General features: G+C 41.5%; 2 protein-coding genes across 3 annotated transcripts in view; one reads left to right on the forward strand and one right to left on the reverse strand.

Moving 5' to 3' along the window:
• Window positions 1-348: 348 nt before the first annotated feature.
• LOC111954447 (cyclin-K-like) lies at window positions 349-9192 on the forward strand. The gene is given in 11 exon segments (XM_070435755.1): window positions 349-472; window positions 828-1057; window positions 1820-1901; window positions 3910-4041; window positions 4573-4696; window positions 4873-4930; window positions 5183-5352; window positions 5659-5885; window positions 6202-6304; window positions 8010-8093; window positions 8096-9192. Coding segments are annotated over 11 exon segments (1665 nt in total). The 5' UTR covers window positions 349-463; the 3' UTR covers window positions 8542-9192.
• A 970-nt stretch (window positions 9193-10162) lies between these two features.
• LOC111954575 (coiled-coil domain-containing protein 85C-A-like) overlaps window positions 10163-15476 on the reverse strand; it is a 129843-nt gene continuing 124529 nt past the window's right edge. For both annotated transcript variants that reach the window (XM_070435958.1, XM_023974421.2), the window contains exons 4-6: window positions 15242-15337; window positions 14585-14686; window positions 10163-12896 (exon numbers count right to left, since the gene is read on the reverse strand). In XM_070435958.1, the coding sequence (XP_070292059.1) occupies window positions 12807-12896; window positions 14585-14686; window positions 15242-15337 (288 nt within the window). In that variant the 3' untranslated portion in view covers window positions 10163-12806. The remainder of the gene's footprint in view (window positions 12897-14584; window positions 14687-15241; window positions 15338-15476) is intronic.

The raw sequence follows: 15476 nt of genomic DNA on the forward strand, positions 1-15476 counted from the left end.
CAGGTCTGCCTACCGCGGCCTTTCTCAAAAGCAAGGCTATGCTCACTGAGTCTGTACATAGTCAAAGCTTTCCTTAAGTTTGGGTCAGTCACAGTGATCAGGTATTCTGCCACTGTGTACTCTCTGTTTAGGGCCAAAGAGCATCCTAGTTTGCTCAGTTTTTTTTATGTTAATTCCTTCCAATGTGCCAAGTAATTCTCTTTTTTGTTTTCTAATGATTTGGAACATGATTTGGATATATCTGTGTCGTTGCTCTATCTTTGGTAGAGTCATCTACATTAGTAGTTCTCTGTCGCCCTCTAGTGGGTCATTTTGTCCAAAACGCGACTGCGCACGCATACAACCCCCGCACCGGCTTCTGACGTACAACAAAATGGCGGCGTCCATGTTACGATGACTAATTCAATATAAATATAAAACGAGTTCATCGATTGTTGATAGTGTTACTCATTATTCAGTCTACATGATAAAGGTAATTGTGCTTATTTTCAGATTTTAGACCACGTACGTTAGACATGCGTGTGTTTTGAATTAGTTGAAATGTCATTAACTAGCGTTAGCCTCTCGAGGGAGTGCTCAAGTTAGTTTAGCAAGTTAACTTAGCTAGCTAACGTTAGCAACTTCGGCCTGAAAGCTAGTAAGCTAGCTAGAATGATAAAGGTAAACATCCTTCTAGCTAGCTTACAACACTATATGTTTGTGATATATTTAGTTTTTATAACTCTAGCTAGCTAGCTTACTAGCTAACGTTACCCTATTTCTTCATCCAAGATGACAAAACACCATTCATTCATGCTGTGAATGATCCCTTCCTCCTCGGTTGCCAGTCTTCTAGTTCAGCGGCTCCATCACCCTCCTCGCTTCTCCAGATGAAGGAAAACAACCACCCCTCTAGTGGTCAAGCCTTCCTGGACCATATCAAGCCATGCTGGTACTGGGACAAGAAGGACCTGGCCCACACCCCGTCCCAGTCCGAGGGCCTGGACCCAGCCACAGAGGCCCGGTACCGCAGGGAGGGGGCCCGGTTCATATTTGATGTGGGGACCAGACTCGGACTGTATCCTTTTACACACTAGATATTGGAAAGTAATTTCATTTAGGGGCAGTGCTTGGTGACATCACAAAAAATATATAACACAATATCAATATATCAAAATACATAACCATACACAAGGAATGTGATAAATATTTACAATTATGTATATTTATGTGTACTGAGTGTATAAAACATTAAGGACACCTTCCTAATATTTAGTTGCATCCCCACGTTTGCTCTCAGAACAACCTCAATTCATTGGGCCACAGGGATGCTGGCCCATGTTGACTCCAATGCTTCCCACAGTTATGTCAAGTTGTCTGGATGTCCTTTGGGTGGTGGACCATTCTTGATACATACGGGAAACTGTTGAGCGTGAAAAAAACAGCAGCGTTGCATTTCTTGACACAACCCGGTGCACCTGGCACTTATTACCACACCCTGTTCAAAGGCACTTAAATATTTTGTCTTGCCCAATAACCCTCTGAATGGCACACATACACAATCCATGTCTCAAGGCTTAAAAATCCTTCTTTAACCTGTTTCCTCCACTTCAACTACACTGATTGAAGTGGATTTAACAAGTGACATCAATAAGGGATCATAGACTGACCAGGTGAAAGCTATGTCATGGAAAGAGCAGGTGTCCTTAATGTTTTGTACTCTCTGTATATTTAATTAGGGTAAAAAAAATAAAACGTTTTTTTTTACATTTTAGAACTATAAAAACGGTTTCAAGTCAAACTCCTGATTGGATGAATTTACCCGTAACTCTGTCATCAGACATTATGACACCTTGGCGACAGGTATTATCTACTTCCACCGCTTCTACATGTTTCACTCCTTCAAACAGTTCCCCAGATATGTGAGTATAGCCTTTACAGTACTGGTGTCCTTATGCGTAAGGGATTTCTGCAATGTTCATTAGTACTATTATCATTTACATTTAGCAGACACACTTATCCAAAGCCACTTGCAATGCTATACTTGCCTTGACAAATCAGAATGATTGATGTTGTCATGTTGTCAACTTTTTAATCTCAGTGGTGCATACCTAGAGGTACTGTGCTGGGATTAAATGGTGTGTGAGACCTGTGTATTGTGTACAGTTCCTTCAGAAAGTATTCACACCCCTTGACTTTTATCCACATGTTGTTGTCTTACAGTCTGAAATTTCAAATGGATGACATAGAGATGTTTTGGTCTCTGGCCTACACACAATACCCCATCATGTCAAAGTTGAGTTAGGATTTAAGACATTTTTACTAATTCATTAAACATTTAAAATGTTTACGTCTCAAGTCAATAAGTATTCAACCCCTTTGTTAAGGCAGGCATAAATAAATTCAGGAGTGAAAATGTGCTTAACAAGTCACATACGTTGCATGAAATCACTCTGTGTGCAATAATAGTGTTTATCTCCACACATACAATTATCTGTAAGGTCCCTCAGTCGAGCAGTGAATTTCAACCACAAACACCAGGGAGGTTTTCCAAAGCTCGCAAAGAACTTGCAGACATTGAATTTCCCTTTGAGCATGGTGAAGTTATTAATTACACTTTGAATGGTGTATCAATATCAAATCAAATGTATTTATTTAGCCCTTCTTACATCAGCTGATATATCAAAGAGCTGTACAGAAACCCAGCCTAAAACTCCAAACAGCAAGCAATGCAGGTGTAGAAGCACGGTGGCTAGGAAAATCTCCCTAGAAAGGCCAAAACACCCAGTCACGACAAAGATACAGGCGTCCTTTCTAACTCTGTTGCCGTGAAGAAGAAAACCACTCAGGGATTTCATCACGAGGCCAATGGTGACTTTAAAACAGTTCCAGAGTTTGTCTGTGATGGGAGAAAACTGAGGATGGATCAACAACATTGTAGTTATTCCACAATACTAACCTAATTGACAGAGTGACAAGAAGGAAACCTGTATATAATAAAAAAATATTGCCAAACATGTAATGTTATCCTGTTTGCAAAACAAGGCACTAAAATAATACTGCAAAAAGTGTGGCAAAGCAATTAAAGTTGCACAATGCAAAAATCGCTCCGCCATTTCCTGGTTGCTAAAACTCTAATAGTTCCCCTAATTTCAGTTTGTGACAAAACAAGCTAGTATAGTGTAGAGAATCATTGTACCGTGAAAACCGCTGTGAAATAATATATTTTCCATCATTGTCCTGATTACAAAGTGCTATGTTTGGCGCAAATCCAATACGACACATTACTGAGTAACACTCTCCATATTTTCAAGTATGGTGGTGGCTGTATCATGTTATGGGTATGCTTCTAATTGTTAACGACTGGGGAGTTTTTCAGGATAAAAAATACATGGAATGGAGCTAAGCAGAGGTGAAAACCTGGTTCAGTCTGGTTTTTACCAGACATTGTGAAATTAATTCACCTTTCTGCAGGGCAATAACCTTAAACACAATGCCCATTATATACTGGATTTGCTTACCAAGAAGAAAGTGAATGTTCCTGAGTGGCCGAGTTACAGTTTTGACTTAAATCGTCTTGAAAATCTATGGCAAGACCTGAAAATGGTTGTCTAGCAATGATCAACTTGACAAAGCTTGAATAATAATTTCAAAAAGTGCATAAATTATACAATCCAGGTGTGCAAAGCTCTTAGAGACTTACCCAGAAAGGTGATTCTAACATGTGAATACTGTAAATTAGGTATTTCATTTTCAATACATTTGCAAACATTTCTAAAATCATATTTTCACTCTGTCATTATGGTGTATTGTGTGTAGATGGGTGAGGAAAAAACATTTAAAATCCATTTTGAATTCAGGCTGTAACACAACAAAATGTGGAATAAGTCAAGGGGGTATGAATACTTCCTGAAGGCACCGTGTCTCCAGGTGACAGGTGCGTGTTGTCTCTTCCTGGCTGGGAAAGTGGAAGAGACTCCTAAGAAATGTAAAGACATCATCAAGACGGCTCGCAGCTTACTGAACGACGTACAGTTTGCCCAGTTCGGAGACGACCCAAAGGTGAGAAATATCTTACTTCATTCACTCTTCTCCTTCCTCTGTTTGTATGTACAGTGAAGTCCTGCTGGTAACCTTGTCACACGTGCTGATCCAAACCAAACTGTGCTAGCTCGATAATAGGCTTTTCTTTTCACATTGTCCTTTTCAGCACAGTTCCAACCATAGTGGACATGCATAAAAATGGTGTCCCCCATGTACTTAACACATATGCCTAATTGGCGACGTTTGTCGTATTATACAGTGCTCTCCATTGGTCTTCTGTTGTATCGGCATTAGCACAGTAAACTTGGAAAAAAGTACGATTGTGCTGATTTATTAGCACATTGAGCCATGTTACGCGCCGTAGTTTAAAAACTCTCTGGATGGTGCCAAAACAATTACGTCATATCTGCATTCCTCCATATGCACCTTTAAGATTATGGTGGAGGCTTAACCAGGCCGAGCCGGTACAGCTTGATTTTTGTAGTAGTGTGAAAAGCCCTTATGTTTCCTTACTTGACGTTCTTGTTTGGGTCCTGGGATGTATCATAGGATTTTCGCCATCAACAGGAAGAGGTTATGGTGCTAGAGAGGATCCTGCTACAGACGATCAAGTTTGACCTGCAAGTGGAACACCCTTACATGTTCCTCCTGCGATACGCCAAGCAGCTCAAAGGTCTGAAAGGTGGTGTTTCCATCTTAGTTTGACTTCATTTCCAACTCTTCATTTCCAACTCTTCATTTCCAACACTTCATTTCCAACGCTTCATTTCCAACTGTTCATTTCCAACACTTCATTTCCAACTCTTCATTTCCAACGCTTCATTTCCAACAGTCTTTTTTTCGTTCTAGGTGACAAAACCAAAGTTCAGAAGCTGGTGCAGATGGCCTGGACCTTCGTCAACGACAGGTGGGCCAAACATAACACAATAGACTCCTTACAGTGTCTATAGTTACGTCTGACCCAAAGGCTTGTATGTTAATAATGTCACAGGTCTCCTATGTATACTCCTGTTTCCTGTCATATATCCTGCCTCACCTTACAGTGGTTGGTTCTCTCCTCTCATCTTTCAATATTCATTGAGGAGTATTGTACGACTTTGTATTTGCCTCCACATCTAAACTGCTCTCTCTCTCTCTCTGTTCCTACCTCTCTCTCCAGTCTGTGCACCATGCTGTCCCTGCAGTGGGAACCAGAGATCATAGCTGTAGCAGTCATGTACCTGGCTGGACGGCTGTGTAAGTTTGACATCCAGGAGTGGACGTCCAAGCAGTCTTCACGGAGATGGTGGGAGCAGTTTGTCCAGGACGTCCCAGTGGAGCTGCTAGAAGGTATAGACAGGAAGTCTCTGAGAGGATCTAGTGGAATATGTAATGATGTATATTTGCCTTTCTGGACCTGCTTTCCAACATTGTGAGAGAGAAGAAGTTATTGATCTTTGTGTATTGATTTTTTCCCCCCCGTCTCATAGGGCTGAATCCTAAATTGAGATCTGTTCCCATAACTAAGCAAATCGCTTATTGACATGATTTATGCAACATGTCCAGTGTGTAGCATATTTATCAAGTTAGGATTTGGCCCATTTTGTCCCTGTCTGTCACTTGCCTAACCTCACCTCTCCTAATCTCTCTTCCCAGACATCTGTCACCAGATCCTGGACCTGTACTCCCAGGGGAAGACTCCCATCCCCCCAGGTCTGGAGCAGGAGACCAAGCAGAGAGGTCCACCCCACTCCCCGGTCCCTGCACCTCCTCCAGGCCCAGAACCTCCACAGAGCCAGCCTCCAGGGGGTGCTCCACCGCCCCCTCCACCCAAGAAGAACTCACCCCAGGGCAGCCCACCGCGCCCACTTAAACGCACACATGTGAGTGTGTGTTCTATGCCTGACTGCATTGTCCCTGGATGTTTCAACTCAGCTGGTGATAAAGAAAACCCACTTTCGCCTCTGGGCATCAATACAGTTTATTCATTCATTCATTAAATTATTAACTTATTCATTCATTAATTTGTGTGTAGCATCTATGGCTAAAAGTGATCATTCAACCACCCATAGTTTCTCTATAGTTCTGTAGTAGCTTACCATAACTAAAGTGCTCCGAGGTCAAATTTGGTGCTTGTATTGTGTGCCTGCTTGAAGCAGCAGTGTATGTGAGTGACTATCTCTCTTTTTGTCTTCTCAGAGTTCTCTGAAAGAGGAACCTAAACCACCAGAACAAGTGGGTTCTAAGATTCCACGGTTGGAGAGCCCTATGCCCCCCCTGCCCACTTCACAACCCCCTCCTGGTGAGTGTCTCTTGGGTCGTTCCTCCTCAAAAAGCACCAGAAAGAGGATTTCAAAACCCACCCTCTCAGATTGTTCTGAAATCGTTTTTGTAGTTAGTAACAGATACAATTAGCATTCCTGAAACATTATTTTGTTGAACTATAATTTGATCATTGAGAAATTAAGATAATTGTTTGCACCAAATTTGACCATTTATATTATTCAGATCATATTCAATAAATACTGTATATTACCCAATGTCTGATTTGGACCAAACTTCTTCCTACCAATGAGACACGAGAAATCCCCTAAAACATTCTCCACACCCCATGCCAATCCCACCCCAACAACCAGTATCAGTTTTCTATGTTTGACAAGTAGTATGAAGCTGCGGCTTGGAGTATTGCTTCTCCATACTATGTAATGTATTCCCTGTGAATCTGGTGATTGTTTTTTGCCCTTGTTCAGTGAAATTAGTATTTTAAGCCGCTCGCTTAAGTAGTGTGGAAGTACCAGGTTTTGACCACTAAATGCCGCTGTTCCTGTGACCACACAATACATTTTTATCATGAGCCAAATCTATTGGTTTTCTACCCAAAGTTGTGAAGGAAATGTTGTGATATATTTAATAAACACAAGAGACCAGCAAAATGAATAAAAGAGCATTGGGTGAAGGAACAGCAACATCTAGTGGTCAAAACCTGGTACTTCCACACTACTTTATGGTAAATAATGCAAGCGACTTCAATGACTAATTTCTCTGAACAGCCATCATATTCACAGGGAATACATTACATAGTATGGTGAAGCAATACTCCAAGCCGCAGCTTCATACAACATACTACAAACATAGAGAACTGATACTGTATACTGGTTGTTGGGGTGGAATTGTCATTAGGTGTGTGGGGAGTCAGTGGGTGTCTTGACAAACAAAATGTATTCCACATGTCTTACTCATTGGTAGGAAGAAGTTTGGTCCAAATCAGATTTTGAGTACTTTATTTATTGAAAATTATCTGAATCCTATAAATTGAAATTGTTGCAATCAATAAACTTAATTTCTCAGAGATTAAAATGACATTTCAGCAAAATAAAGTTTTAGGAATGCGTATCTTACCTGTTCTAAGAACAGAAACAATTTCAGAAGTACCTGAGATGATGTTGGGTGTCATGGCTTGCTGAAATGACATGGAACAGGTCTTTCTGCTCAGTAGTTTGCTCATCATATGCAATAACAGCAGTAGCTGCTGATCATCTTATCGGAGAGAATAGCTGGTCAGTTGTCATATGATGGATGAAGTGGCATATTTATGTTGTGTGTTTATTGAAAGACCGTTTTAGAGATGGGGGGGGGTGCAGGGCTTTCTGTAAGGGCAGCTTTGAAAGCACGACAGGCGTTCCAATCTTTAGGCCTTCTTAGAATCCCGATTTACATAACTAACTTCCCAGTCAGAACAGTCCCACCCACCCACCCCCTCTCCTGCCCTGCTCTCTCAGACCAATCTGATTACTGTTGCGACTTTTTAACGAGTACTACGCAGGGAGTGTATAGTCTAAACTCTGGGAATACTAGGAATGCCTGTCTGGGTAGTTGTTGTGTCGAACGTTTCCAGGTTCTCAAACGTTTGGTCTTGTTGAACGGGAATTGAAACCTTATGATTAGGATTGTTTGTTAGTGTAGTTGGAAATGACATGATCTCTCTCTCTTTCCGTCTCTCTCCATAGATCGTAGAGCACCACCGGTCCCTCCTGAAGCAGAGCCAGCCGTGGGGACCGAACCCGTTCCCCCTCCCCCCTCTCACGCCCCACCCCCCACCAGCCCCCTCCCCTGCCCCACCGCCCCCCTCCTCCTCCTCCCTCTAGTTACATCATGGGAATGTCCACCTCTAGCTCCTACATGTCAGGGGAAGGGTTCCAGAGCCTTCAGTCTATAATGAAGAACGGGGAACCGTCCTACGCCCCCATGCCCCCCAACTACGGTCCCCCCATGCCCTATCACCCTCACGTTTACCCTAACGCCCACCCCCTGGCCCCCACCCAGCGGGCCTACCCACCCCCCAACCTGCCCCCTCCCTCCCCAGCATACCCTCCACCAGGCTACAACCACAGCTACCCTGAGTATCCCCCGCCACCTCCACGCATGCCCCCTCCAGGGATGGGTATGCCTCCTGGGGTGTACCCCCTGCCACCAGGCCAGCCCCAGGTGCCCCTGCCACCACCTGGCATGCCCATGAATCATGGGGGATGGATGAGATGAGAGGAGGAGAGGTAGAAGAAAGAGAGAAATGTGGAAAATGAAAGCGAGAAAAGTAGAGGAATGTCTGATGCTTAGCAGTCCTGTTCCTGTTGTCAGTCCTGAGTCGTGTTCATTAGGCACCAAACAGAAGAAAACCAAACTGAGGGACTATCTGAACTTGTCCATTAAGAAATACTCCTTTTCGCTTTCTGTTGCAAAACAGGTTGGTACATTGTGTCCTAATGAGTACGACTCTGGAGTCCACTGGAGATCCTAACAAATAAAGGAGCGATCTGTTATTCTACATGGTCTTAGAGGCGTTGTGGAATCCCCTACCTGTAAAGCTTTATGACCCCTGGAATCTGAACATCCATTCTGTAGAGATTCTATCAGTTCCACATTCCAAAGGGTTCGTTTTGGTTGAATGGTTGAACATATTTTGAGATGAATTGAAAGGAAATACATGTGATATTTAGACTGAAGGTCCGGTTAATGGGTTAATGCTACAAAAAGGCTGCTTGTTTTTGCTTACGTTTTTAGTCTGTGTGAAAGTCAAACATTTTCACTAATCAGTATTGTGATAACTTTACCTTGTGTGTGGAAAACAAAGTTGGGTTTATCGCAGAAAATACCAAACATATTTTATTATTTTAATTTAGCTGTGTGATTATTGGTTAATCTGTCAAATGTATTGGACTGGATGTACCCTGTCTAATTACAGTAATAGCACTTAAACTGTTACTTGTAGGAGTCATGAACTGGGAAGACGTTGGTAACCCGTATCTGAACAGCAGGTTGATAGAACACAGCCAGGGGTGTGTTTGTACATAATGATCAACTTTACTATGTGAAATCTGAGCGATGGGATCTTTTTAGAATGCTTATATCAATAGTGCCTTAATTAGGCTTTACTTTAACAAACTATTTTGTGCTTTCTATACACATACATACACACACACATACTTTTATGTCTCGTAGGCCCTTGGGATAATAAAATAAATTTCTCTTACTTTGAAACGAGTGTTTGTGTGATGTTATTAGTCTAGCCAGTGGTACTATTACTGCCATGACTCGTTCACCAACCCTGCTAACTGAGGCTAGTGTTGAGTGTTTTATGTTGTTGTTGATGTGTGTTTGGAACAAGAGTTTTCAGGTCGGGTGTATTCACTAGGAAGGAACCAAACGGAACGGGGGAGGGACCTACCTGAATATGTCCAATAGAAACCGTTGCAAAAAGTTTTGGAGTAATGAGTACACCCCAGGTGAAGTTCAGACCGTCTGCTTCTCACGTCCTGACCTTAGGAACAATCAGCTTAACTGTTTTCTCTGTGACCCCCAAACTACACCTACACATTCACTGACCTGTGGTTTAACCTGTACCCGCTGTATATGTGTCCACTTTGAAGGTTTTCCCCCAATACTGTCAGTCCCATTCTGTTGATCCAATTTGGAAATGTTAAGTTTCTCAGAAATAAAATACAGTACATTGATCATTCACTATATAAACCAGCAGAGGGCAGGTTTGCTCAAGTTCTGAATTCCTGTCACTTCAGTATGGAAGGGTTCGTATCGTACTGTATGTGTTTATCAGTTCACCTCAAGTCAGCATTTCCTCACACATGAATTCAGAGAAGACACCGAATTACAAAGAAAGTAATTGTTTATTTTCTAATCAAAAAAATCATCTAAAAGTGACCTTGTTCAATTACAATTTTTTTTTGTTAACTATCACCTACACATATTTGTCTGATCTCAGCGAAATTCATGGAGAGAAAAAAACAAACGTTTACATTCATGCTAGTTGCTATAGGAATAGTTTGCATTAAACACTGTAGGTCTGTGTCCGAAATAACAACCTTTCCCCTATATAGCACACTACATATGACCAGGGTCAGCACAAGGCAGGGGTCAAAAGTAGTGCACTAGGGAATATATTGCTATTTTGAGATGCAGACTAGGTTCTAGGATCATCGTGACTTCTAGTTTAGCACATATATACAGAATTAGAAATACAACAAAGTTCAAAACACAGATTCCAACTCAAAATTCCATGCAGAGAAAAATGTGGCACATCTCAAATCAAAATGCCAGACTGAAAAACATTACAAGTCATCATAGCTTCAAATCAGTTGTTCCTAGAAAAAAAAGGACACTTTTTGAAAATCCATACTTTCATTTTCTTTTTTGTTGTTGTAGTAGATAGAGCCTATTAGAGAGAACCCGAGGAGGATGAATCGTAAGAATGGACGGTCGGAAGCCTCAAGGTTCTAATTTGGAAAAACTAATACTAGAGCCAGGAGAGCTTGAGCTGTCAATCATTACCAATTGCCCAATCAAAAGACCTGGATACCAATCAAAATCTCCTGATAGGTCAAAATCTTAAACTGGCCAATCACATGACAGCCCTATTATTGGATAGCTCTCCTTTTTTTTTTGCGAAACACCTGGCAATAAATAGCCTTGAACAGTTTGATCATAACAGTACTTATTATTTCATTTGACATCATTATAACTCGTTAAAACGTTGCTGTATCCAAAAACATCTAAGGGAAGACTTGCTCTTTCTCACATTCCAACAGAAATACATTTCTACAAAACATGCACAGTCCACTGCTGAAACTCATCTGCTGTATTCACCATGGCTAAAAAACACGTATTCATATTATGCAAATTGAAATGAAAACCATTCCATTTATTTGACAACTTTCTTAGGTTTCAATTAAAATACTGTGTTGTACAGTGGTTTGATTAATGCAAAAGTTAATGATGACCAAAAATAGCCAAATTAGTCTGATCTTCCCTTTATGACAGTAGCATAATAGCCTTCAAGTTTCAGAGAACATTTCTGAAACATTCTGTCATGGAGATTTATGAAACATATTATTTCATATTAAATGAATGCATAAAATATGTTCAGCAGTCTCCAACCCTGTAGTAACCAGGTGTCATCAGTCTGTTACAGAGAACTACAGTACCCACATGCAGCCTGACCAACGTCAACAAAGAATCACCACTATATCCACAGAAGTCACAGGGTCGGCGTAAAGCTCTCGTTATTTCCCAACCTGAGAAACATGATTGTCTTAGAGCAGACTCAACCTTGTACATTTTAGTAAAAATAAAAAAAGACTCTTGGCTGAGACGGTTTAGATTTAAAATGGCCTTGATACGTTTACAGAGGAGATAAAGTAATCATTTGTTTCAACGAACTACAGTAAGAAGATGAGTGGTTACCATAGAAAGAACCCTGTTCAGTTGTGTGCTTTTGTAAAACATAAAACCTCACAAGACAGTCCGTTTTTAACACATGGCCACGCTAGAATAATAATAAAAAACAAAAAGCTCAAAATAAACGATAACAACAACAATGCAGTGCTATGTTTTTTTTTGTTTACATATTTTACACTAGTTTTAAAAGTGATCTCTATAATAGTACTGTATCAATAATAGACTTCTCTTATGAGCATAGGGTGCTATGTATCATATCACAATGGGTATCACATATTAACACTTTGGATGCTAATGCTAATTCTGCTAAGGCAAGCATGAGCTAATGCTAATTTTGCTAAAGCTAGCATTAGCTAAGGCTAATTACGCTAAGGCTAGCGTTAGCTAATGCTAATTTTGCTAATCAACCAGATAAAGGCAAAGCACAACTAACAGAGGAGCTAGCTGGATTTTATATTGGAAAGTACTATGAAGGAGTGAGGTGACATTGCTCCTAGACACTGATCCACAGTCAGTTCTGTACGTTACCTCTAAATGCTCAAGATCAGGATTGAAGGTGGATGAAGCTGATCCTAGATTTGTCCATACGAGACACTTGTAACCCAAAACGTAACCATATCTGACATAATCACAGCGCTACTTTAACATCCTAGAGCTCCTATAGCTCTCATCTGAGTTTCTTTTTAGCATAAAACAAAACAACATGAGAGTGTTCTGTAATAGTCTCCAGCACTGTGTAAAGTGTAAGCCTGTCTAACTATAAACCTAAAATCTGTAATACAAGGAAAGTCGCAAATCAGTGAAACTAGCTACCAGTTATCAACAACACTGGAAGTTCAAACGAAATGTGTGTGTATGGGGAGTTGACTAGTGGCGATGGAGAGGTCCATTCTGTGGTTTTCCTGGGTCGCATAATGTTCAGTCACATATCCCAGGAGAATGGTGGGTGATGGGACCTATAGTCAGTGGGAGAATGGTGTTATGGGTAGTGTAGGCAGTAGGAATGGATAGTATGTAGGAAGGTCTCTCTCTCTTTCTCCCTCTCTGGTTGCTGTGGACTACATGGGGCCTTTGAACTGGTTACCAGAGAGATGCTGTCTGATAGACGGCTTAGATCCTGCCACATCGCCCAGCTTTCTCCACACCACCTGCTCACACACACGTATGCACGCACACACGTAAAAAGAAAAACAACCATAAGTTATGTTATGCAACCTTTTTTTATACACAGAAGCTGAAATTCAATCATTTTGATGTCGATGCCCCCAAACACTATGTGCAGGAAAAGCATCACTGTCCTCACTTGGTCTTTCACTAACTGGAATGAAAACCTAAACTTAACCCTTTGAGTTGTTACTGTTTTAACCCTAACCCTAATCAGTAGGCATGTTACCAAGTGGAATTAACCCTGTAACCACACAGAATTAACCCTGTAACCACACAGAATTAACCCTGTAACCATGCGGAATTAATGCTTTAAAAGAAAATCTACTTTCATCCATAATACGGCAAATTCCGAAGTGAAACTATGAGATCAGGTTGGCAACATACCTATGTAGGGGCCGATAGCCTAGCTGTCTCTCTGTGTCTCTGTGTCTCTCTCTCTCTCTCTGTCTCTCTCTCTCTGTCTCTCTCTCTCTCCCTGTGTCTCTGTCTCTCTGTGTCTCTCTCTCTCTAATCAGTAGGCATTTTCTTAATAATGGAGGGAAGTAACGGAGAAGAGGAGAGGAGGGGATGCTCTGCTCTTTTCCCTGCCTACTAAGAGAGATGAATTGCTCTGACAGTTGGGCTGCGAGAGCTTCTTATAAAATATTCCAACTAGAACACTGCTCTACGATGGGACACAGACACAGAGGAGCAACCAGTGGTGTAGTGGAGGCTGTATGCAGTGGGCATTGCGTATACTTGATGCTTATGAAAGTAGTGTAGTGGAGGTATACTCTGTATCAATTATGTAGTACAATAGAGAAATCGATCCAAAAAGTAGTCTACACAAACACAAAGCAGGTGAAATATAGCCTAGTTTAAGAGGAATATCAGGCAGCAAGAGTATGCAGCTCTCAGCTGGTTGTCGCATGACGCAGCTCGCAGAATAACGACATCGGTAGCCGGTAGGGTAGGTAGACGTTTCAACTTATATCTACCAGTAAATGCTAACGAAGGCAAAAATGGGTACGCAAACCAGGTATGGCAAAAGGTCAAAAAATCTTGGTTGAATCTTTGCAATGTGCAATTCAGTCATCGTGTTCTGTTTCTAAAGGCTTTTCCAAGAAAACCTTCCCCATTAAATGTTGACTGCAAAGTAGGCAGAATGATATCATGATGAGTGGTGTCAATCGAGACGAAATTTGTTTTAAAAACTTTGCCATCACATACTGTAGGCCTACATTGGACATTACAGAAACACCGCAAGCCAAATTGTCTCTTGCTAGGTGTGCAATTTAATTAAAGAGCAATTACACATGATTCCATATGTGTTATAGTTTTGATGTCTTCACTATTATGCTACAGTGTAGAAAATAGTAAAACATTTAAGAAAAACCCTTGAATGAGTAGGTGTGTCCAAACTTTTGACTGGTACAGTACTTAAACAATAAGGCCAGAGGTGGTGTGGTATATGGATAACATACCACGGCCAAGGGCTGTTCTTACGCACGACGCAACGCAGAGTGCCTGGATACAGCCCTTAGCCGTAGTATATTGGCAATATACCACAAGTCCCTGAGGTGCCTTATTGCTATTATAAACTGGTTACCAATGTAATTAGAGCAGTAAAAATAAAATAAAAATTCATACCCATGGTATAATCAGCATTCAGGGTTATACAACTACTTACGTTACACATCTCTCTAACGATGGCTTTTTCCTTCTCACTCAGATCCTCCTCGTAGTCCTCTGGGACCTGCTTCTTATCCAGGTTCTCGTGGACCTCCAACACCTGGTACAATCAGGCATATATGATCATAAAACCAAGTTAGTGAATAAATGTGATTCACTGTTGAAAGCAGCCGTGCCAGAGCTGTTCCAGCCTGATCTGGTGTTGGTGTTTTACCTGTGACATTGAGATTGTAGAGCAGGGGGATACTCATTTTTTGAGACGGTCCGGTTACACAAATGTCCTAGGTGACAAAGGTCCGGATGGATATTGTAATTTATCGGCGCAGTAACAAACCCTCTCCTTGCAACCCGTGTGACCCTAAACTGTTCAAACTGTTCACAGCCCTCTTATTGGTGGAAAGAAAAAAAATTCCTGCAATTCTACACATTTTCCATGTTTTATGTGCGTTCATATGACACTATGAGTCGAATCCCGACCGAATTCCATTATTTAAAAAAAACAAATTTTGGGACCCATGGTCCGTATTGACCTCGTTCTGGGTCCTGATCTGGCCTGCGCTCTGCCTGTTGTGCATGGCTGTTGTAGAATTATCATGAGGAGATTTGTTGTTGTTGTAGTTGATGTGCTGTGAGAGATAACGTGAAGTTGTCGTACCTTCATGGCGTGGACCACAGACTCTGGTTTCTGAACACAGGACAGGTAACCTGTTACCAGGGTTGACTCGCTGGTGGGGAGACGAACAATCGTGCCCTGAAAGAGGAGAAAGACTGAGTTAGTCTGGTGGGGAGACTACCAATCATGTCCTGAGAGGAGAAAGACTGAGTTAGTCTGGTGGGGAGACGACTACCAACTGTGCCCTGAGAGGAGAAAGACTGAGTTAGTCTGGTGG

The sequence above is a fragment of the Salvelinus sp. IW2-2015 genome, linkage group LG28, assembly GCF_002910315.2.
Source record: "Salvelinus sp. IW2-2015 linkage group LG28, ASM291031v2, whole genome shotgun sequence".
Classification (NCBI taxonomy): domain Eukaryota; kingdom Metazoa; phylum Chordata; class Actinopteri; order Salmoniformes; family Salmonidae; genus Salvelinus; species Salvelinus sp. IW2-2015.